General features: G+C 41.5%; 2 protein-coding genes across 3 annotated transcripts; both read right to left on the bottom strand.

Moving 5' to 3' along the window:
- Window positions 1-2,432: 2,432 nt before the first annotated feature.
- On the bottom strand, window positions 2,433-7,111 carry LOC127439598 (gap junction alpha-3 protein-like). The gene is made up of 2 exons (XM_051695787.1): window positions 7,009-7,111; window positions 2,433-4,508 (listed from the first exon to the last, which is right to left on the bottom strand). The coding sequence occupies exon 2, from the start codon at window positions 4,489-4,491 to the stop codon at window positions 3,430-3,432; it is 1,062 nt and encodes a 353-aa protein (XP_051551747.1). The 5' UTR covers window positions 4,492-4,508; window positions 7,009-7,111; the 3' UTR covers window positions 2,433-3,429.
- Window positions 7,112-10,158: 3,047 nt separating this feature from the next.
- Window positions 10,159-14,194, bottom strand: LOC127439396 (gap junction beta-1 protein-like). 2 transcript variants are annotated; one of them, XM_051695630.1, is made up of 2 exons: window positions 14,062-14,194; window positions 10,159-11,419 (listed from the first exon to the last, which is right to left on the bottom strand). In XM_051695630.1, exon 2 carries the CDS (start codon window positions 11,403-11,405, stop codon window positions 10,683-10,685), a length of 723 nt encoding a protein of 240 aa, XP_051551590.1. In that variant the 5' UTR covers window positions 11,406-11,419; window positions 14,062-14,194; the 3' UTR covers window positions 10,159-10,682. The 2 variants fall into 2 exon arrangements, with proteins under 2 accessions (XP_051551590.1, XP_051551588.1); XM_051695628.1 differs by lacking the exon at window positions 14,062-14,194 and adding an exon at window positions 12,275-12,407.
- Window positions 14,195-22,967: the final 8,773 nt, after the last annotated feature.

The raw sequence follows: 22,967 nt of genomic DNA, 5'->3' as shown, positions 1-22,967 counted from the left end.
TGTCTCTAGCACACACACACCCAGCCAAAAAAATCTGCTCAACACCTTGCAGAGGATTACCAGTGTTCCATTTTCTCCAAGTCATTTACTTGCTGAACATTTTTTGTTAACATGTACAGCAGAGTAATAGTGTGGTCATTTTTATTTTTTTATTTTCTAAAAGATTGAGATATTTCTTGCAATCTGTTTGTGCCTCATAAACTGTCACATTATGGAATTTATCAGTGATGTCAGTGAAATAAAATGAATGAAGAAAGGACATCTAAGAAAGGATCTCTTTTTCACACTTATTACATAGGAAGGCACTCCAAAAAATTCCACTAAAGTCAACTATTCCCACTGAATTCTGGAAGACTCGCCCAGCTGGTGCAATAAAATTACGAAATCCGTTCTCCAGATAGCAGATAAATTGGCCACATTCACTTCCATTGTAAGTGCCTCACTGTAACCTTTAAAAGAAAAGGAGGAACAAGTCTAAATACATTTTTGTGGAAATCAATATTATCCCACAAACGCTGTCGATTGAGCTTAACTTCTATTGAAACTGGAACATTCCTTTAAAGTCGAGGCCTTGAGTGACAGTTTTGAGTGAACACTTTTCAGACACTTTTTTCCTTCTATTACAGAGCCAACACCCTATATTACTTTAAGATATTTCATTACAGAGCCAGATAATACAAATATTTTAGTTTAATCTCCAAAAAGGTTTAAATGAATCAGATGTAGCTGAAACCATGTATTCAGCTGCATAATTTATTTTTTATGAAAAAGTGACTAAAATAGATCACATGAAGATATTTGTAGTCATACCTTTTGAGAGGACTATAATGCAAAATAAAGGCCAAGCTGATCCATCTGAAAATATGTTGCCAATTTTTCTGTTATTGTCTCTAGAAACTATGTATTTGGACAGATACATTTGTATATATTTATTATACATTTTATATATATCTAAATGTATGAGATGATACACACAACATGAAGTAGCAAAGTAGGACATGTTCCTACATTAACATTCCTATCACACAATAATAGTCCTAATCCTAACGCCTAATCATAAATCTTTAAAAAAAGAAGAAAAAAAAAAGATAAATTGATGAGAATTTGAAGAAGCCCCTAGTCCCAGACCTAACACTTAATTTAACTATAAAATCTAACACATTTATTGGAACACATGTTGTTCCAGGACTTACATGGATGTTGAAGAATTCAATAAAACACAGTAAGCCTCCTGGCATTATGAGAAAAATCTAAGCAGATTGATCACAGAGCTGTCAATATTGTGATCGATCTTAACTGCAGGTGCACAGACATGCTGCTGTTGTGATATGTCTGGACTGCAGGCAAACAGACAGGCACCTGCTGTGGTCAGCTACAGCTCTGTTTGATAGGTGAGTAGTTTACACATACATGCCCATGAAGTCCTTTGTCAACATCAACATTTTAGGTTAAGTGGAAAGTGCATATAATGTATAAATAATTTTTTTTTTTAAAGTACTGTACAAATACTTCATGTCGTCTCTGCATGCGTAATAATTGTAAAAGAATTAGCGACATTGCGTTGATAATAGTTTTAGATGGATTATAACATGTCATACTGCATGACAAAAGTATTTCACGTCAGCTACCCAGGTCATTGTGCTAACTGTAATGCAGACTTTCCACAGTGATCCATTAAAAGGTTACATTTTTTTGAAGGTCATGTAGGCTTAGCTCAGATGACCTCTGACCCTGAGCACTGTGGTAGCATAAGATATAAGGCAGCATTTTATGTTTGTATGCATTTTGTGTACTAATTCAATTATCAGCTCATAAGAGCTTAGCAACATGTTAACATCATGCTATATTTAATCAACTATGAACATTAGTGTAGTCTCTTTAGGACACATTTGTCTGGACACTATTTCATTTAAAGGAATAGTTCACCTGAAAATGAAAATTCTCTCATCATTTACTCAGCCTCATGCCATCCCCAGATGTGTTTGACTTTCTTTCCTCTGCTGAACACAAATGAAGATTTTTAGAAGAATATCTCAGCTCTCTGAACAATTTTCATTTTTAGGTGAACTATTCCTTTAACAGAGTTGCTGTCACTGAAGAGCATTTCAAACCAGTCAATTGTAAGGTTCCATATAATTTAGGGTGCTTCCTTAGAAGGTAGCTGCATATGTAGACAGCAAGGCAGGTTTCGGAACAGAGCTAGAAAGACCATTACAATTTATTATTGCCCAGTCACACTCTCTAGTGTGTGTGGAATTTAACTTTTAGAATCTGCTGGGATGTTTTTGGCCAATTCAGATCTTTTGAGCCAATCTGCACTCTCGTCTAATGTAACGGATTTAGCCAATCAGTTTTCCTTCCCATTTGTCTGCCAGAACTGTCTCAGGTTTCCCTCTGAACACACACACACACGTGTCTCTGGGTACTCCTTTCAGTCTTCTAAGAATAGATGCCAGTGTTTATTTAAGAAGTGAACACACACATACATAGCAACTTGATATGCATAATGCATCATAATTACATGCAGAGAATGTGTGGATGGTAAATTAGTGGTGGTTCTCTAGCTAAAGAGTTTTAAACTGATCATAGACACACTGATGACACTGTGAACCTAAGATAAAGATGATCAGAACTGAAGTCCATACCTTTCAAATGTGCTTTCAACCTTCAAATATTTTTTAAAATGTAATCTTTTGTTAAAATACTTCTATCCCAACTGTATGTGACATCTATAAGGAAGCCATTTTGTAGGTTGATATACCTGAAAAGTGTAAACAATGTGGCACTATACAGCATAGCTCTGTTTGACCATCCTGAACAGCCCAGCACAGTAACACTGACTCAACAAATGGCATGAATTTGAGGCGGGACCATCTGTTTGTCCAACCAATGGAAGATGGCAGAAATGTTCTGGAAACCTGTCTGAGAATAATCATTATTTGAACAATTCTGTTTGATGACGCTAATGGCACAGAAACTACACACACTCTTGTAAAATCAGCTTTCTCAAACCAATTGTTTCTAAAGAAAGTTTCCATGGCATCTATTTCACTTTAGGCCTTTTGCAAGTTAACACATTGACAAAAAACTTAGAGATTCAACATCCAACATTCACATTTTACCCGTAAGTCTCCTAAGTGTTTTATTGCTGGTAAGTGAAAGCATTTTTAAGTCATTTGAAAGAATGATCCAGTTCAATCTTTCTCACATTGCAATGTTCCAATTCACAAAAGTCCTAATTCAAGTAAAGTAACACCAATTTACCCTCAGATTCTGTCTGAGCAACTTCTCTGATTCTCACTTAACTCTAAAAAACACTTCTCATCACACCTTCGGTGCTAAAAATGCATGTGTGCACGAGAGTGTATTTCCTGTGCTTTCAGAATTGGGACAGCACTGAATCAGTAATGGAGTTTCATCTCCTTTTGATCAGATTTTGAGGTCATCCAGCCTGGTCTTATTGCTGCCAAAGCGACTTGAATGGCTGGGTCTGCGTTGCTGGCTTTCAGGGGATCCAGGCACAGAGTTGGAGTTTTTGCTGGTCTTGACTTCTGCGTCAGGCTTGCCATTGCGCTCTACAGCCATGTTCTCCCGGTTCTGCTTATAGACAGAGCGGCTGCCGTGGGGCGGGAAGGTTCCATCCGGTTCTGAGAGGTTGAAGTGGGGCTCGGTGGGAAAGGGGGCCTGGGGAGGTGCGTGAGGGGGGAAATATGGGTAATTTGGCACAAATGGAACCATGGCATCCTCACTGGCCGTTTTAGATTCAGTGTCACAGACGGAATGAGTGCGTCTGTATCGAAGACCCTGTCGGCACTTGGTGAAGCCCAGGTAATACATCTCCACCAGGTTGAGCAGCAGAGACAGGCAGGCCACGGCCAGCATGAACACGATGAAGATGGTTTTCTCTGTCGGTCGTGAGATGTAGCAGTTGACTGTGTTGGGGCAGGGCCACCTGTTGCAGGTATACAGTGGCTTCAGCTCAAATCCATACAGGAAGTACTGTGCCACAATAAAGCCCACTTCAAACAGTGTTTTGAAGATGATGTTGAAGACATATGTTTGTAGCAAGACTCCCTGAAGACGAATCTTTCCCTGCTCATCCCGAACAGGACCCTTTCCAGCTTTGGTGCTGATCAGGGCCTGCTTGTCTGTCCCGCTTGGCTGATTGCATTTATGCTTTTGCTCCATGCGCACTAGGTGCAGGATGTGGCCCAGGTAGATCAGCGTTGGAGTGGACACAAAGATGATCTGCATCACCCAGAATCGGATGTGAGAGATTGGGAAAGTTTTGTCATAACATACATTCTGACAACCAGGCTGCTTAGTATCACATGTGAATCCGGACTGTTCGTCACCCCAGACCTTTTCTGCGGCAGCACCGAGCACCAGGATGCGGAAGATGAAGAGGACAGTGAGCCAGACTTTCCCCACCACTGTTGAGTGTTCCTGGGCGCTCTCTAAAAGCTTCCCAAGAGAGCTCCAGTCTCCCATTACTGCTGTGTGCCCACCTGCACACACAAAAATATAAATGCATACACACATGTTAATACTTTTTTACTTTTTTTTTTTTTATGTTAAAAGAATATTTCATCCAAAAATGAAAATTCTCTCATCATTTACCCACCCTTGTGTATGACTTTCTTTCATCTGCTGAACTCAAATGAAGGTATTAAGAATTTCTCCACTCTTTTGGTCCATATAATGCCAAAATGTTGAAGCTCCAAAAATCACATAAGTCAGCATAAAAGTAATCCATAAAACTCCAGTGATTAAATCAATGTTTTCAGAAGTGATATGATACTGTAAGCGTGGGTGAGAAACAGATCAATATTTAAGTCCTTTTTTACTCTAAATTCTCCTCCCTACTCAGTCAATCTCCACTTTAACTTTCACATTCTTCTTCTTGTGTTTTTGGTAATTCACATTCTTCATGCATATGCATACTGCATATGCACCTCATACTGGGCAGGAGAAGAATGTCTAGCAAAAAAGGACTTAAATATTGATCTGTTTCTCACCCCCACCTATCATATCACTTCTGAAGATATGGATTAAAACACTGGAGTCGTATGGATTACTTTGATGATGCCTTTGTGCGTTTTGGAGCGTCAAAATTTTGGCACCTATTCACTTGGATTGTATGGACCAACAGAGATGAGAAATTCTTCCAAATACCTTCATTAGAGTTCAGCAGATGAAAGAAAGTTATACACGTATGCGATGGCATATAGTTAGTAAATGATGAGAGAATTTTCATTTTTGGGCGAACTATTCCTTTAACATAAAAAAAATATACAATTCTGTTATCATTTATTCCTCATTTTCCTCAAGTTTTTCCACACCCTGTTTGACTTTCTTACTTTCTTCAGTTGAACTCAAAAGGAATTGTTAGGCAGAATGTTAGCCTCAATGCACTTTCATTGTGAAAAGATGCATTTAAAGTGAATAATGACTGAAGTTAACATTGTACCATTGTTCCATTCTTTTTTTGAGTGAACAATCCCTTTAAAATACTTTTTCCCATCCCAGTTTAATGTGGTGAGACAACTGTAAGTAAGGCATTTGTAGATTGATTTCCATGAAAATGTAAATACTATGTGGCTCTGTGGCGCTACAGTGATCTTTTCTTTGTCAGGTTTGAGGGATGCGTTTGTGTCGGTGGTTTGATTGGCATGTCCTCATGCCTGAGCATGACCTGAAACAGGTGGACATACTCGACCTCTACACACTCAAACACACACACACACACACACACACACACACACACACACACACACACACACACACACACATTCATACAAATAAGGATCTTCTAACACACTCCATCCTTCCTGTATTACGTGCCATCTATTCAGAGCTTCCCAGCTAAACACGAAATTATCTGTATGAACTGAATATGCAGTGTCTTAGCTAAACGTAAAATCTAAAAAACAGGTTGAACACCAGATTCTACCATCTAAAAGCCACATCAGCAAACAGATCTGTTTCTCTCTCCTCTTACATGCAGACTCCATGTAAGAATATTCCAAAATGCTGCTGAATAACCCCGTAATAATAAACAATTATTAAACCCATTATTCCTGTTATTACAAGACAAATAAGAAATTTTAATGTAACTTCTGTCTTTATAAATCTAAAGGCCTCTCATTTGAGCTTCTGAGTTTATTCACCTTTACCGTTTTCCTCTGAAACACACACACTTGAATTCTCACAAAACATCAGATACTCAAAACTTTAGAAAACCCAAAGTATTATAAACACAATATACAAAACCTCTCACCCCTCATGTTCTGTATTAATGTTTGGGGCCACGGAGACCCCAGTGTGTAATAATTATAATAATAATAATAGGAAAATATATCTATTACTTTCCTTTCAATTTTATTTTCAATATTCCACTAACCTAATCTAACCCATCTGAGAGATATTGCTGAAGCTTCAACTGTCTGTTGTATGACAAATTGCATAGATTTTTCAGAAATATAAATGCAAATAGAAATCAGATAATCAGAACATTTTAGCTTGTGAAAATTTGTTGCATTTAATGATATTTAATAGTTGAGGTCTCTGAGACCAGCAAACAGAAGTAATCTGTTTCAACCTGCAATTCAATGTTAATAATGTTTTTCAGATTTCTAAGGGCCCTGGTTTCTCTCAGACCCCCAAAAACACTAGGTTTAAATATTTTAACACTGTGGTTAGTCATTCACATGTTAAAGTAAATACTTGCACACACGGTCATATATGATTCAATCACATGAGTCATAATATTAAATATAGAATCCCCTTTGCTTTCTTAAGATGTGAAAATAATTTAAATCTTCTGCCATTACAACTGAATATAGAAATAGATAATAATTCATGTGGTTGAAAAAGAAATAACAAACTAAAAGTGAGACAGAGTTAAAGAGAGAGGGATATTACAGAACTGAAAGGTTATTATATTGGTCTTTCATTCTGACAGATACCGAGCTGTTTGGTTGTTTGATTCTATAGACTGCTACTCACCTTGCTGAAATATCCAGAATAAGAATGGTCCCTCAAACACACATACAGACACGTCTACGAGTCTACACAGAGCACTGTGCCTTCTGTCATTCACTTTCTTCTGTACTCCACCACTGCTTCCTACAGAAAGGGAGCACGGACCCATAGAAATACACTCTATATGTGTGTGTGTGTGTGTGTGTGTGTGTGTGTATGTGTGAGGTTGGGGTTAATTTTGGCAGGGAACACAATCCCTTGGAAGAATTTTGAAGAGTGTACCACCTGCCTTGTTTTTCAGAGCCTCTCTGCTGAGTGACAGCTGTCAGGACCAATGGCAGAGCTCACAAGACCCTTTTTTCCTCTTTTTGAAGGAAAGCAACTGAAACACACAGACTCCTTTTGTCTGTTTGTCTGTCTGTCTGTCTTGCTATTGTTTATACTAGTTTGACTCCAAATATAAGGTCAAATAAAGGTGAGTGAGAAGGTGCAGAGCTGTGCGTCTTTGTGTGTATATTTGGTATGTATGTATGTACTGTATGTGATGTTCTCACAGAGGATGGGGGGTATATTTTACATTCCATCAGCCAAGGTAATATATAGGTAATATATATATATATATATATATATATATATATATATATATATATATATATATATATATATATATATATGTATATATACATGTGTTTGTGTATGTGTGTGTGTGTGTCCAGGTGTACCTAGGAGAATTGGTGCTTTTTTGAAGGCAAAGGTTGTCACACCAAATATCGATTTAGCTTTTTTTATGTTTACTGGACTTTGTATGATGTTAACTGATAAATTCAAACTTTTAATGGCATTATTTTTGAAGACATCCTCACTATGCAACATTTTTCACAAGTGCCTTAAACTTTTGCACAGTAAAGGGGGATATATACAGTTGTGCTCAAAAGTTTGCACACCCCTGGAGAATTGGTAATATATGTACCATTTTTAAAGAAAACATGAGTGAGCAGGCAAAACACATTTCTTTTATTTCTTATGGGATTCATATTCAACTGTAGGTTATAACAGAATGGCACAATCATAAAACAAAACATGGCAACAAAGAAAAAAATGAAATGACCCCTGTTCAAAAGTCTGCATACCCTTAGTTCTTAATACTGTGTATTGCCCCCTTTAGCATCAATGACAGCGTGCAGTCTTTTGTAATAGTTGTCTATGAGGCCCCAAATTCTTGCAGGTGGTATAGCTGCCCAAGTCTTTGGTCGTCTTGCATGAACCGCACGTTTGAGATCTCCCCAGAGTGGCTCGATGATATTAAGATCAGGAGACTGTGATGGTCACTCCAGAACCTTCACCTTTTTCTGCTGTAACCACTGGAGGGTCAACTTGGCCTTGTGCTTAGAGTCATTGTCATGCTGGAAAGTCCAAGAGCGACCCATGTGCAGCTTTCGTGCAGAAGAATGCAAATTGTCTGCCAGTATTTTCTGATAACATGCTGCATTCATCTTGCCATCAATTTTCACAAGATTCCCCGTGCCTTTAGAGCTCACACACCCCCAAAACATCAGTGAGCCACCACCATGCTTCACAGTGGGGATGGTATTCTTTTCACTATAGGCCTTGTTGACCCCTCTCCAAATATAGCGCTTATGGTTGTGACCATAAAGCTCTATTTTGGTCTCGTCACTCCAAATTACAGTGTGCCAGAAGCTGTGAGGCGTGTCAAGGTGTTGTCGGGCATATTGTAACCGGGCTTTTTTGTGGCATTGGTGCAGTAAAGGCTTCTTTCTGGCAGCTCGACCATGTAGCTCATTTTTGTTCAAGTATCGTCGTATTGTGCTCCTTGAAACAACCACACTGTCTTTTTCCAGAGCAGCCTGTATTTCTCCTGAGGTAACCTGTGGGTTTTTCTTTGTATACCGAACAATTCTTCTGGCAGTTGTGGCTGAAATCTGTCTTGGTCTACCTGACCTTGGCTTGGTATTAAGAGATCCCTGAATTTTCCACTTCTTAATAAGTGATTGAACAGTACTGACTGGCATTTTCAAGGCTTTGGATATCTTTTTATATCCTTTTACATTTTTATAAAGTTCCATTACCTTGTTACGCAGGTCTTTTGACCGTTCTTTTCTGCTCCCCGTGGCTCAGTATCTAGCCTGCTCAGTGCATCCATATGAGAGCTAACAAATTCATTGACTATTTATACACAGATACTAACTGCAATTTAAAAAGCCACTGGTGTGGGAAATTAACCTTTAATTGCCATTTAAACCTGCGCGTGTCACCTTATGTGTCTGTAACAAGGCCAAGCATTCAAGGGTATGTAAACTTTTGATCAGGGCCATTTGGGTGATTTCTGTTATATGGAGTTAATTAACAGAGGTTCGGGAGGAGCATGTTAATTTTAATCTGACAAATCACAGCCCACGAGCAGGAGTATATAAACTGCTGCTTACCTGCTTCCTGTGACAACTCTCCTGACATCCCACCTCCATCCCATCTCCACCTATTCTCTAGATTAATTATCTAAAGTAAAGTCCAGGGGGGTAATCAAGACTCGAGTCAAGTCTCGAGCTCCGAGCCCTCCAGTATACGAACAGCAAGCCAAATACACAAGCTTCAACACAAGATTACATTAACATACAAACTACTGAACATTATGATTTAAAAAGGAGCCAAACAACTATGTGATAATAAATGGCTTCATATGATCACTATCCTTAAATAAAAGACAGTTTTTTTTTTGCATGATCAGTCATATTTTCAAAATCAATGCCAAAATTTCATAATTTCTGCCAGGGTATGCAAACTTTTGAGCACAACTGTATGTACACACAAAAAAGAGTGATAATTCAGTAATTGCAAAAGTAGGTAATTCAAAATTTTACTAATAAGCATTTTAACACTTTTAATTTAAAATAAAAGAAACAACAATAATCAAACAAGTATAACCAAAACGCCAATGGCCAGGACATTGCCCAGATTTCTGCCCAGCCTGAACCAATTTTGTGGATAAAACTTTACAGCATTGCTTTATCTTTGAATATGTAGACGGCAATACCTGTTATAAGTTTATTAGTGCTGGCAATTTGAGGAAATGTGCTTTAATGAATCTTGACATTTGCCAATTAAATAAACTTAAAACTCTTTGTCAGCAGAAAGCCTTTAGAGAGATTCTCCCACACATAAATTAAAGATTTTATTTCTTTGTAATATTTTAGCCGCAAGATAAGTATAAAATTTCATTTAACAGTGTGAACTGATTTAAACACTGGTTTAAAATCATATGGAGTAGGCTAACATTATGTACATATCTTAAAATTCTGTGTTTATATACAAGGTGTGTCACAAATCGCACACTTCTGCATTATTCTACGGCATTCTGTATTGTAAGTAGTATGTGAAGTATGTTCGCACTCAAAATTTAAGTGTACTACATTTCTGGCCTGACAAAACGTTAGTGGTTAGTGTTCCATTTGGGACGATACTACACTTTGAAAATTCATATACTGCATGGCTGAGTGCATAGGGTATATTGTAAGTACATAGTGTATAGTGCACCATTTTGGACACAGTTTCTTATTTCTGAGGTCTACAATAAAACAGCCATGAAAAAATTGTCAGGATAATGTTTGTTTACATGTGTTTGAGTGAAATATATTTTAGAGTTTAGAGTAGAGTGAGTTTTACTGCATTTTTTCTCAGCAATTCTAAAAGGAACACAGTTTCTGAGAAATCCAAGCTCCCACAGGAGAGTCCTTGGAATTGTTCAGATGTCGACTTGTTGCCCTGACAACAAGAAAGACGATTTCCACAATGTTGAGCAGGATGCAGATGCCAGACACCACAAGCATAAATATAGTGAACACTGTTTTCTCTGTTGGCCGGGACACAAAGCAGTCAACTATGTTTGGGCAAGGGTAAGAGTCACACTTTACCAGCCGGAACATTTTATAGCCAGGGTAAATCATATAGAACAAATACATAAAAGCTGATTCAAACAACACACGGAACAGCAGGCTAATCATGTATGTCCACCAGAGACCTCCAGTAATCTTCATTTTTTGCGTCTTTATCTGCTCCAGGTCCTTGGGACTGGTGCGGCCAGCCTGGTGGTACAACTTTTTATCGATATGCCGACGATGTGCAATGTGCATGGTCACCAGCAGGGCGGGGGTAGAGACCACGATCAGTTGCAGTGCCCACAACCGGATATGAGAGATGGGAAAGAAGTGGTCGTAACATACACTGTTGCATCCAGGTTGCTGGGTGTTACAGATGAAATGGGCTTTCTCATCACCCCACACACTTTCCGCCGCCACCACCAGAACCAGAATCCGGAATATGAAGAGGACCGACAGCCAGATCCGCCCGATGCCAGTGGAATGCCGGTTCACGCCGCTAATCACGGCATAAAAAGATGCCCAGTTCATTTTTGGTTCCAGATCTGAAAGAAAGAGCAAACCCCCACTGTTAGAAAACACACATACACATTGTTAAAATAGTGGCCACTCTCAATCAAACAGAAGCAGCTTAAAACACAATATTAATCATGTTACCTGACATTTTATAATATCAGATCAGATCATGCATTCAGTGTGATTGCATTATTAGAACTTAAGTTACCCACCCAACACTGAGATACACATAGGCTATGTGTATAACATTCAAGATGTGAAAACTATTGATTGATTTGCTCAAATATTTAACTGCTTCAAGTCTAAATTCAGACTTAAGAAATAGGTTGTGGCGCCTGTAGCTCAACTGATAGAGCATGGCATTAGCAACAAAAATGTATACCTTGAATGCACTACAAGTCACTCTGGATAAGAGCTCCTGCCAAATACATAAATGTAATGTCATCCCTTAAGACAACACTTAAAACCCTTCCACATCTGGCTCTGTGTACTATTAGATGTATGACACAAGTTGTTATCTTGTTTACAGTAAGACAACAACTACCAATCAAAATTTAACAACACAATGTCCTTGTACCTGCTGGTACTCAGGTACTAAAATATCATTTTGTAAATGTCTATTTGAGCACTGATATGTTTGCATATTAATTATCCTGACTGTATATGCTATCTGGAATTGCTATAGCCATTAAACATGATTCACATTTCACAAAAAGTTAAATTCCAAGGCCATAATACATACAAATCTACAGTAGAAAATGAAAGCAGACAACTTATGTTCCGACAGAGAGAGAGAGAGAGAAAGAGAAAGAGAGAGAGAGAGAGAGAGAGAGAGAGAGAGAGAGAGAGAGAGAGAGAGAGATTTATGGAGTATTTAGTATTACCAGACTCCGCAGGTGGTGATAGTGGCATGGGCAGAGCCCATGTGGAGGGGTTCTGAGACCCACCGTGTATCCTGTGTGTATGTGTGTGTCTGAATGTGTGTACTTCTGACAGATGGAGTGTCTCCAGCTTGCATCAACGATTTATGAAGGCACGGCCAACCATGTGACCAGCGATCTCGCCAATGTCATTCTCCCATCGCACAATGAACGCGTGGGTTCAGTCACAAAACAAGAGTATGTGCTTCTGTGTGTGTGATGTAGGTCACTGAGTATCTTCTATCTTTTACCTGCCTCAAAGATTGGTGTAATTTAAAAAGTTCCGACATAAGAGCCCCAGCACTAACAAAACTATGATTTACAGATTGAAACACACTCATTATTAACTCAGATCTTTATAAGTGAGTTTAGAATTGGTTAACAGTGAATTTTTATCACTCATTATAAACACTGATCTTTATGTTCAGAACTGGTCATCAGTAGCTCTAAACACATGAGCTAGATGAGAGGTTTTTGGATATGGTCAACAGTGGGTTTGGAAATTTCAAAAATGCTTACAGGTACTCATGTGTGACCACAGGGGTGTTTGTTGAGAGTTGGGGTGGGGTTGGGAATGGGGAGGGGGAGGGGAGGTAGTGGGAGTTAAATGTTGATTCTGTGTATTTATGTTTGCTTTTCTGTGTTTGATGTAGGAATCAATAAAAATGTTAATCATAAAATAAATAAAAAATAATAATAAAAAATGCTCACAGCATCAAGTGTGCTTGCCAACACCCTATATCCATGATGTATAACTATATGTACATTTTATCAAAATGATTTTAGCCTCCAGTACTGATATCCTGTAAGTGCAAACCATTGATTCACATCATTTTATTTTATGTTTTTCTTTATTTGTTTACTGTACTTCTTTCTGAGTTGGACTGAATTGCTGCACTGTAAAAAGTGGTATCCTGCAATTGTTACTTTAAGGAGCTATTGCTACCTGACCTAACCCTTAAAATGAATTTTGCTGGTGTAACCGAATGTATTCAGGTTGAGTCAGTGATGTTACTTGAATAAAACCAGGTAATTTATTGTTACCACAAAGCACTTTTTTAGTTGAACATTTTTTCAGTGTATATTTGTGTGTGTATATACAGTGTATATATTTTAACTACAAATGTACTTTAAGTACTTAAGTACTAACAAGCAGTGTCTTTATAGATAAATCACAAATATATAGCAATATATCAATTAATGCATTTAGGTGTGTGTTAAAAATAGTTTTTAGTTTATTGCTTTGATAGTACAGATCAGTTTTATCTCTAATGTGGGGGAAAAATAATGGATCATTTGTATAAAGTGTTTACTGTGTTTTATTAGATGTAAATGAATGTATGAAGTGAACTGTTGGATTGTATCACAGTCCTGAACAAAGTCATATACAAGTTATCAAAAATTAACTGAAAATCCTGAAGATACACTGCAAAACATCTCCTCTTCAAGTTCTCAGAGACAGATTTTTAGTTCCCTGGTGTGGTGTAATGAACTAATATATTTCCTGACTTAGTATTGTGACTTATTATATGTGTTGTATTCCTTAATGAACAAGGAGCAATTGTAGTATTTAAATTTCTTTATTATTATTTAAACCAAAGCCGGGTATTTCTTAGCTGATTCACTGGTTTGGTAGTTGGTTGATTATTACTGAGTTGTTGGGTTGAACATGGTTGGTAGTTGATTATGATGTGTTTAAGTGGTAGGTTTAGTACTGTGTTTGGTAGGGTTGGTATTTGGCTGATGTTTACCTGCGGTTGATGAGGTCCCTGAGCAGAAGAAAAGGCTGAAGCTGAAGTCACAGAGGAAAGGTTTGATGTTTCACTAGTGCAGATTATGGTGCAGAACCAGAGCTTTGCATTGCTAATCACTGGTGTCACGCTGTTACTGACCCCACTACAAACATCTTCACACAAAAGATGCTTGTGCTGCCGAGTCCTTAACCATTCAGATCAGATACAAGATACACACCCACCAGCAGTGACTCTGAGGCACATCATGTACGAACACACACCAACATACACCAACACACACACATTGTATGCATGTATACATAGCATTCATTCACACTCATATTATTACAAATACAAACTTAAATGTCTAAACACAACAGCCTTTTACACATTTAAATGCACAAATCTATACATGCGCATCACAACTATGCATATGAACTTACATTATAAAAAGACTACACCTTTTCAAAACATTCTTCTTTTTTTCCTGCAGAACAAAGTATGAACTATAGCAAATGTGCCCTCCTATCACAGTCAACAATTATGCCCACCTAAGAGTGATGGTTTTCCCCAAAACTTTCCTTACTATCCATTAAAAACATACAGTATATATATCATTTATAGCTGTAATGCTCTGATGTATGTCTTAGAGGCAGTGAAAGGCACATACAAGTATATCCTCTATTCATCTGATGACTTCTGACTAGGAAGGCAGTATGATACTTCACTTGCCAAAAAAGCATCTTGGTTACTGATGTAACCTCTGTTCCCTGATGGAGGGAACGAGATGTTGTGTCGATGTAGTGACACTAGGGGTTCGATCTTGAGAGCCCCAATCACCTTTGTTAAAATAGAAAAGGCCAATAAGTATTGGCGAGTGGAATTTGCATGTCACTCTCCGCCCCGGACATACGGGTATAAAAGGAGATGGCGTGCACCACTCATTCAGATTTATGCTGAGGAGCCGATAGAGAGTCCCGGCCATGTCAGTGGCCAGTTCAGCACCGTTCCCTGTCTGTCACTCACTCGACATTGTGTCGATGTAGTGACACTAGGAGTTCCTATAGGAAATGCCGCAGGCGCTGAACCGTGTCACGAGGTATGGAAGAGTGGATATGGGCAAGCTGCTGCGTGCCTTGCAGCGAGAGCTCAACCACGTCATGACCTTCCAGCGAGTTAGGCAAGGCATCTCCCTAGTCCTGTTAAGGAGGGAGGAGGCACTTACCCAAGTATGCTATCCTAATTTGGCCTTTCCTAATTTGCTGTCAAGCAATTTCCCACCGAGCACTTTCTAGAATAACGCTGGGAAGTGCTTTCCCTCTCCAGGAGGGGGAGCACTACAGAGACCACATCCTACCAGAGGGAGGTTAACATGTGGAGAATACCTAACATGGACTTACCAACGGGGAAGTTCACATATGGAATGATACCACCAGAGGACCCTATCTACAGAGAGGGTACGCAGCAACAGTGGCCGAGGCAGAGAAAGCTCTGGCGAGGGGAAACACAGGGTTCACCTAAGGGGAAACCGAACAGTGGAAACTCATCATACAGGATTACCAAAAGGGATTCACCATGCATGGAGCACTGAGCCCGAGCACACGGGCTCACCTGAAAATGGGCATACCACCAGTACTGGGCCTGGTGCCGTTACTCCTCCGCCGAGTTCGTCACCGAACAGTGCTTAAGAATTAAAGAGGTGTCCGGGGTTCACCGGATATGGGGAACTGTTGTGGACAAAAAGGCTCACATTATCACCTTTGAAAAAGGGGAAAGGCGCAATGCAAGCAGTACACCCAACCGGCCGCCCGGTCTACCTGCTGTTACCGCGTAACACTCGGGTCGAAACCGTGTCTATGCATAGGTTATAAAACCTTGCCAAGGTATTGGGTGTAGCCCAACTCGCAGCTCTACATATGTCTGCTAGAGAGGCCCCCCTTGCCAGTGCCCAGGAGGATGCAACACCTCTAGTGGAGTGCGCCCCGACTCCCAAGGGGCACGGCAAGTCCTGAGATTGGTATGCGAGAGAAATGGCATCCACAATCCAATGAGCTAGCCTCAGCTTGGAGACAGCTTTCCCCTTCTGATGTCCTCCAAAACAGACAAAGAGCTGCTCCGAATGTCTAAAGCTCTGTGTGCGGTCCAGATAGATGCGCAGGGTGCGAACTGGACACAGCAACAACAAGCGTTGGGCCAGTCTTCCTCCTCTGAAGGGAGCGCTTGCAGGTTCACCACCTGGTCCCGAAAAGGAGTGGTAAATTGATATAATTGAGAATACGTATGCCTTTCTCCCTCAGAGGGGCCAGGGCAGCCTCTGCAACCTTGGTAAAGACATGAGGGGACAGGGACAGACTGAAGGGGAGGACCTTGTACTGGTATTCTCATCCCTCGAAGGCAAACCAAAGAAAGGGTCTGTGTTGAGGAAGGATCGATACGTGAATGTACGTGTCCTTTAGGTCGATGGCCGCGAACCAATCCTGATGTCGTACCGACATGGCGTACGGGCTCCGATGGTGCAGACAGGGCGCGGGACTTCGGAGGCCTGAAGGCGGCCGAGTCGTGCCGTGGCAAGATGTGCTTAATTGCCTCGGTCTGCTTCCTCACCGTCGAGAACTTATGGGCGAAATCCTCTACGTGTCGCCAAAAAGCCCCCCTTGGGAGATGGGCGCATCGAGAAAGCGGACTTTCTCTGCATCATGCATTTCCTCAAGGTTGAGCCACAGGTGCCGCTCTTGGACCACAAGAGTGGACATTATTTGGCCCAGGGCGCGTGCCGTGACTTTCGTTGCCCGTAAGGCAAGGTCGGTTGCAGTACGCAGTTCCTGCATCAGCCCTGGGTCGGTTCTACCCTCGTGCAGATCTTTCAGCGCCTTGGACTGGTGGACCTGCAAGATGGCCATGGCGTGCAGGGCGGAAGTGGCTTGACCCGCAGCCTTCTAAGTCTTCATCATTAATGAGGAAGAGAACTTACAGGCCTTGGAAGGGAGCCTTTGTCGTTCGCACCAGGTGGTTGCGCCCTGCGGGCATAAATGCACCGCTATGGCACACTCTACCTGGGGGAGCTCGATATATCCCTTAGCCGCTCCGCTGTTGAGGGTAGTCAGAGTGGACGAGCCCGTGAAGCGTGTACGGGCAGAAAAAGGTGCCTTCCATGACTCCGTTAGCTCCTCGTGCACTTCCGGGAAGAAAGGCACCGGGGCAGAGTGCGGCTGTGAGTCACGCTCCGAGCCCAGAAACCAATCATACAGCCATGGACAACACATTAAACCCACCCTGAGGCGGACCTCCTGCATCGCTCGTCAGCTCTTCCGGATAGAATGAGCGTGCTGGGGGATGGGAGGTCTGCGGGGACTGAGCCGGCCGAAACGCTCCCATGTCCACATCCAGATCGCCCACGGTGCTTGCTGACCCGGCCGGCTGAGCATCAGCCCAGGATGGACCAGGTTGGGGAGCAGCCGTGGTGGCTCCTTGCTTCATGAGCAGGAAGTGAGCACGACTGCAACGTTCTCATGAGCATGTTCTCGCAATGAGAACACGACCCTTCCACGAAAGCCGCCTTGGCATGCTGGCGCCCCAAGCACTCGAGACAGATTTCATGGGTATCCGGAGGGGAGAGATAACGGCCACATCCAGTAGCGCAAACGCGGAACGACATCTTTAAAAAGACGCCAAGCGTTTGCGCAAGCTCTTTTAGAAGAAAATATACTCTTTTGAATATACTCTTTTAGCACCCGCAGACTCACCTGCCGAAGCGCCCAGGGGAAGCACAACACTCGAATGTGCGAGGGTGACCGCTGATATGCGCTGTAAGAATCCAGCAGCGTAGCGAAAGATGAGAGGACGAACACATGCATTCGGCTCCAAGAAAATTCTGAATGAGTGGTGCATGCCATTTCCTTTTATACGCGTATGTCCGGGGCAGAGAGTGGCGTGCAAATTCCACTCGCCAATTCTCACTGGCCTTTTCTGTTTTAAGCAAAGGTGATTGGGGCTCTCAAGATCAAACCCCTAGTGTCACTTCATCGACACAACGTCGAGTGAGTGACAGACAGGGAACTAAATTTCACAGACCACATCTCAAAGACAGCACGATGATGTAGATTTACACTCTACAATATCAGAAAGATAAGACCCTTCCTCTCTGAACATGCCACAAAACTTCTTGTTCGGTCACTTGTCATAACTAGACTGGACTACTGTAATGCTCTCATTGCAGGCCTCCCTACATACGCAATTAGACCCCTGCAAATGATCCAGAATGCAGCATCACATCTGGTCTTTAATGAACCAAAGAAAGCCCATGTTACACTACTCCTTGACTCTCTTCAATGGCTGCCGGTTGATGCAAGTATCAAATTCAAGGCTCTGATGCTGGCATACAGAACAGTCACTGAGTCTGCTCCAGCACACCTAAAATAATTTCTGCAGAACTACATTCCCACCAGAAACCTGCAGTCAGCTAAGGAACGGCGCCTTGTTGTACCAACACAAAGAGGCACCAAAACACTTTCCCGGACTTTCGGTTTCATCATACCACATTGGTAGAATGACCTTCCCAAATCCACCCGAGAAGCTGACTCACTTTCGGTCTTCAAAAAATGGCTAAAAACACATATTGTCCATTAGCACTTAACCAATCCAAAAAAATAAAAAATAAAAATAATTCTTGTTGCATTTTAATCTGTCTTGAATACTACTATTCTGATGCTAGTGAAACTTTGTAATACAGCACTTTTCACACCACTGTCCCCTTAAGATGATTCGCTTACAATGTATTCCTCTTTTGTAAGTTGCTTTGGATAAAAGCGTCTTCCAAATGAATAAATGTCAAATGTAAATGTAAAAAATACTCACATTAAGAAAGAATGCTGGACTATACTGCCACAAGACACATTAAAGACAACAGACACACTACATAAAGGAAAAACACAGCACAAAAAATGCTTACATAATTATATTTTGTGGACTTCCCATTGACTATTTATTTATTATTTATTTATTTAGTAATTTTATGATTACATTAGACTATCCATCGCTTTCAGTGCTTTACCCTCACTTTGTCCTTTATTTTGCTGCTGTCTTTAGAAAGTGACAATGTGTCCTTGAGTTTGGAAAATGTAAAACAAGACATTATTTACTCTCTCTATAAACCATGTGTCCTTCTCAGGATTAAATTTCTGACATCATTTACACACCCACATATTGTTCCAAACTCCTATGACTTTCTTTCTTCCGTGGAACACTAAAGGACAAGTTAGGCAGTACGTCTCAGACACTGTTTACACCTGGTATTAAGATGCATCTCGGGTGATCCGATCACATGTGGTCAGGTGAGACACATCGCTGTTTACACCTGGTGGCTTTAATGCGTCTCCTGTGACCACTTGTGTTTGGATTTCAGGGGAGTGTCTCTGATTTCATGACAAAATACATCAATCAAAATGTCAGTGTGTTACTGCATGATAATAAACCACAAAAAGAAAAAAACAGCACACTGTTTCCCACACAAACGCAAAATTTCAAGCAAAAATCTCTGTTATTTTAACGGAGTACCTGAATTTGCAATGATTATGATTGGGCTCCATCAGCATCGGAACGATGACTGGCCGGAGCAGAGAATTAGCTGATGCATTGAAACACCATCGAGTTGACATTGCCTGTGTGCAAGAGACGAAAAGGAAATGTGCCAAGTCAAGGGACATCGGAGAAGGCTTCAAGCTGGTCTGTTACGGTACATCGACAAAGAGGAACGCCGTCACCATTAACAAGATTGCATCATGGCCATGAAGCAGATATCGGATCATCTAATTTCGCTTAAGATCGAAACAGAGAGCAATGTCCTGGGTGTTCTGTCATGCTACACACCCCAGTCCGGCTGCACCAAGAGAAAGATGACTTCTGGAATGGCCTCGATGGCCATCTTCAGACCATTGGCGACGAAGAGCTGCTCCAGATCAGCAGTAACCTAAACTGACAAGTTGGGAGCTCCTGGGATGGGTTCGAACAGATACAAGATAGATACAAGCCGGACAGGGGCGGCTGTGGCTCAGGTGGTAGAGTGGGTTGGCCACTAATTGCAGGGTTGGTGGTTTGATTGACAGGCTAGCGCCTTGCATGGCAGCTCTGCCATCATTGGTGTGTGAGTGTGTGTGTGAATGGGTGAATGAGTCACAGTGTAAAGCACTTTGAAAACTGCTAAGGTTAAAAAGTGCTATATAAGTGCAGACCATTTACCATTATGGAACTTGAAATGAGAAAGGCGAGCGAGTTCTTGAGTGGGCCGAAGCACACGACCTGGCAATCATTAACACCTTCTTCAAAAAGCAGCCGTCCCATCTGGTCATGTACAGCGGCAGCCATGCAGATTGATTTCTGGCTCCTTCGGCGGTGAGACTTAAAGCTGGCCACCAACGCCAAATTCATTCCATCAGACAATGTAGCTCCACAATACCGGATACTCGTGCTCGACATGCATCTCCATGTTCAGCCACATAAGAAACAGCCAACGGCAGGGCAAGAATGGATTCAGTGGTGTAAACTGGCCGAACATCGAGCCAGCAATGTGGAAGCATGTGGCTGTGTGGGAATCGATCACCGTGCACGTCACTGCCTGCGCCAGGGACATCCTTGGAACAACGAAGCCAATGTCTGCTTCATCGACAAGCAAGTCTGATGGTGAAATGAAGATGTCCAGTGCACCGTCAAGGAGAAAAAGGCTGTCTTCAAGACATGGAAGAAATCGAGAAGAGAAGAAGACCTGCAGAGGTATTGCGTCCTCAAATCGCCGGCAAAGTGCATGGTGGCTCAGACTAGAGCCACGTATCTCCAAGACTTATATGGCAAAATGGACACACCTGTGCGTGGCACCGTGCGATGCAGGACACTGGACATATCAAATATGTCAAGGACGAGAATGGTCGGCTCCTGAAGAACCCGCCCAACATCCTCTGATGATGGAAAGACTACTTCGCCTATGTGTGCAACAAAGAGTACCCATATCCGACAATATTAAATGCAGCAGCTGTCACTGGCCCCGTCCAGCCAATATCGGCTGTCGAAGTCATGGTTGCCATCAGCAAGATGAAGGTGGGCAAGGCAACCAGGCCGGATGACCTCCCAGCGGAAATGTGGAAGCTCAGGGGAATGCGAAGTGCGGAGATCCTTACAATGTTGTTTAATAAGATCGTGGATGCCAGCGAAGTCCCGCCAGCTTGGTTGACCAGCGTTACCGTACCGATTTGGAAGAACAAAGGCGATGTCACTGACTGCTCCAATTATCGACCAATCCGGCTGCTATGCCATACCATGAGGATCTTTGAGTGTGTACTGGACCGCCGACTCAGCGCAATCGTCACGATATCGCCTAAACCAATGTGGCTTCATGAGGGGATGTGGCACAACAGATGCTATCCATGCTGCATGCTTGCTGATAGAGAAACACTGTGAGAAGAAAAGAACTGTGCACCTCGCCTTCCTGGACCTGGAGAAAGCCTTTGACCGAGTGCTACATGACTTGATCTAGCACACATAAAGTGCCAAGCACAAGCACACGGCGGTGTTCAGTGGGCAAAAAGTCGCAGTACAGCTCGCAACAACGCGCAAATGAGTTTGGATTGAATCCAAGAATGTCCATTATAGGGATGTGTGTATTATGAGATGGAGAAAAACACAAACTAAAACTAACAAAACAGAAGATAAACAAACATATTCGGTGTGAAGCAGCAGCACTTAGTAAACAAACTTCCAGTATCCAGGATGACAGGTGTCAGTACAGAGTCCAAAACCACAAGAACTACATGGACAGACAGGATGAGTAAGAGCCAGATAAAATCTTATGCTGCATTCCATTTGTCTCGGAAGTCGGAGCTCGGGACTCGGATCGACGTCATATCTGTTAAAAAAAACAAGAAATCCGAGTTGGATGCGTTGCTTCTACGCACAACACGACAAGTCGGAAAAAAAGGTGGACGCCTCCAGGAAAGAATTGTTGCACTAGCTCTTTTGGAGTGCAAAGACCTACAAAATAATATGCCCTTCACCTAAGAGACCTCGAGGAAGATGACAGAAAGCGGAGAAGATATGTTAATGTTTCCGCGTATTTGATTGTATCAAAACATGTTAACAACGTTTTAATCAAACCAGCAGTGTAAGGGCAATGCCCTATGGAAGTACAAACGTTTATTTGCTATATAAATTTGCCTAACGGGTTTATGTGTAAACGGTTTTACGGTTTGTAACGTTAGGCAGTGTTGTTGTAGCAACATTGACCATTGTTCTTGTAGCAGCAGCGACCATTGTTGTTGTTAGCAGCAACGACCTAGCCAATTTTAGCTGTACCAATTTATAAACAACACATTACGCGGTAATTCACGCATAACAAGATCGTAGCAACATGCCTATAGGCAACGGTAATACAGTATTGTGTATACGACTTACTAAATTGGACACAAAAAAGATATAAGTGCTAAAAAAAAACTTTAAACCCACAGCATACTACAGTCGATGCTCTTCACAGCCATCTTGCTTTCTGAACTCGGGGTCCTCTTGAGTTCGTCCGACTTTCGGCATCGAGGGGCGTTCCATTTGTCAGTTCCGGTCTCGGAACTGGGAAATTTATTTATTTATTTTTTGGAACTCGGAAAATAACTCGGAGCTCCGACTTCCGAGACAAATGGAACGCACCATTACTGAGTGCACCTTAATACCAGGTGTACATGGGGTCTCAGTTACCACTGACTTTCATTGTATCTTTTTTTTCCTAATGAAAGTGAATATTGTCTGAGGCTGACATTCTGCCTAACGTCTCCTTTCATGTTTTTTGGGGTGAACTGTCAATTTAAAATCCTCAAAAAGTTCGTGAGTGCCTTTTTTTTACACTTCTTATACATCTCATGTAATATGCTCCATAATCCCCCACAATGTAT

Source organism: Myxocyprinus asiaticus, chromosome 4, assembly GCF_019703515.2.
Source record: "Myxocyprinus asiaticus isolate MX2 ecotype Aquarium Trade chromosome 4, UBuf_Myxa_2, whole genome shotgun sequence".
NCBI lineage: Eukaryota > Metazoa > Chordata > Actinopteri > Cypriniformes > Catostomidae > Myxocyprinus > Myxocyprinus asiaticus.
The sequence above is the reverse complement of the archived record's forward strand: the minus strand, read 5'-3'. Positions and strand labels throughout refer to the sequence as shown.

What these genes read in the sequence shown, in the direction of transcription:
- LOC127439598 (XM_051695787.1), bottom strand. Translation starts at nt 4,491, where the DNA reads ATGGGAGACTGGAGCTCTCTTGGGAAGCTTTTAGAGAGCGCCCAGGAA.
- LOC127439396 (XM_051695628.1), bottom strand. Translation starts at nt 12,302, where the DNA reads ATGCCACTATCACCACCTGCGGAGTCTG. An exon ending in ATCACCACCTGCGGAGTCTG is followed by an intron (nt 11,420 to 12,274) that starts GTAATACTAAAT and finishes TCTTTCTTTCAG; the next exon opens with ATCTGGAACCAAAAATGAAC.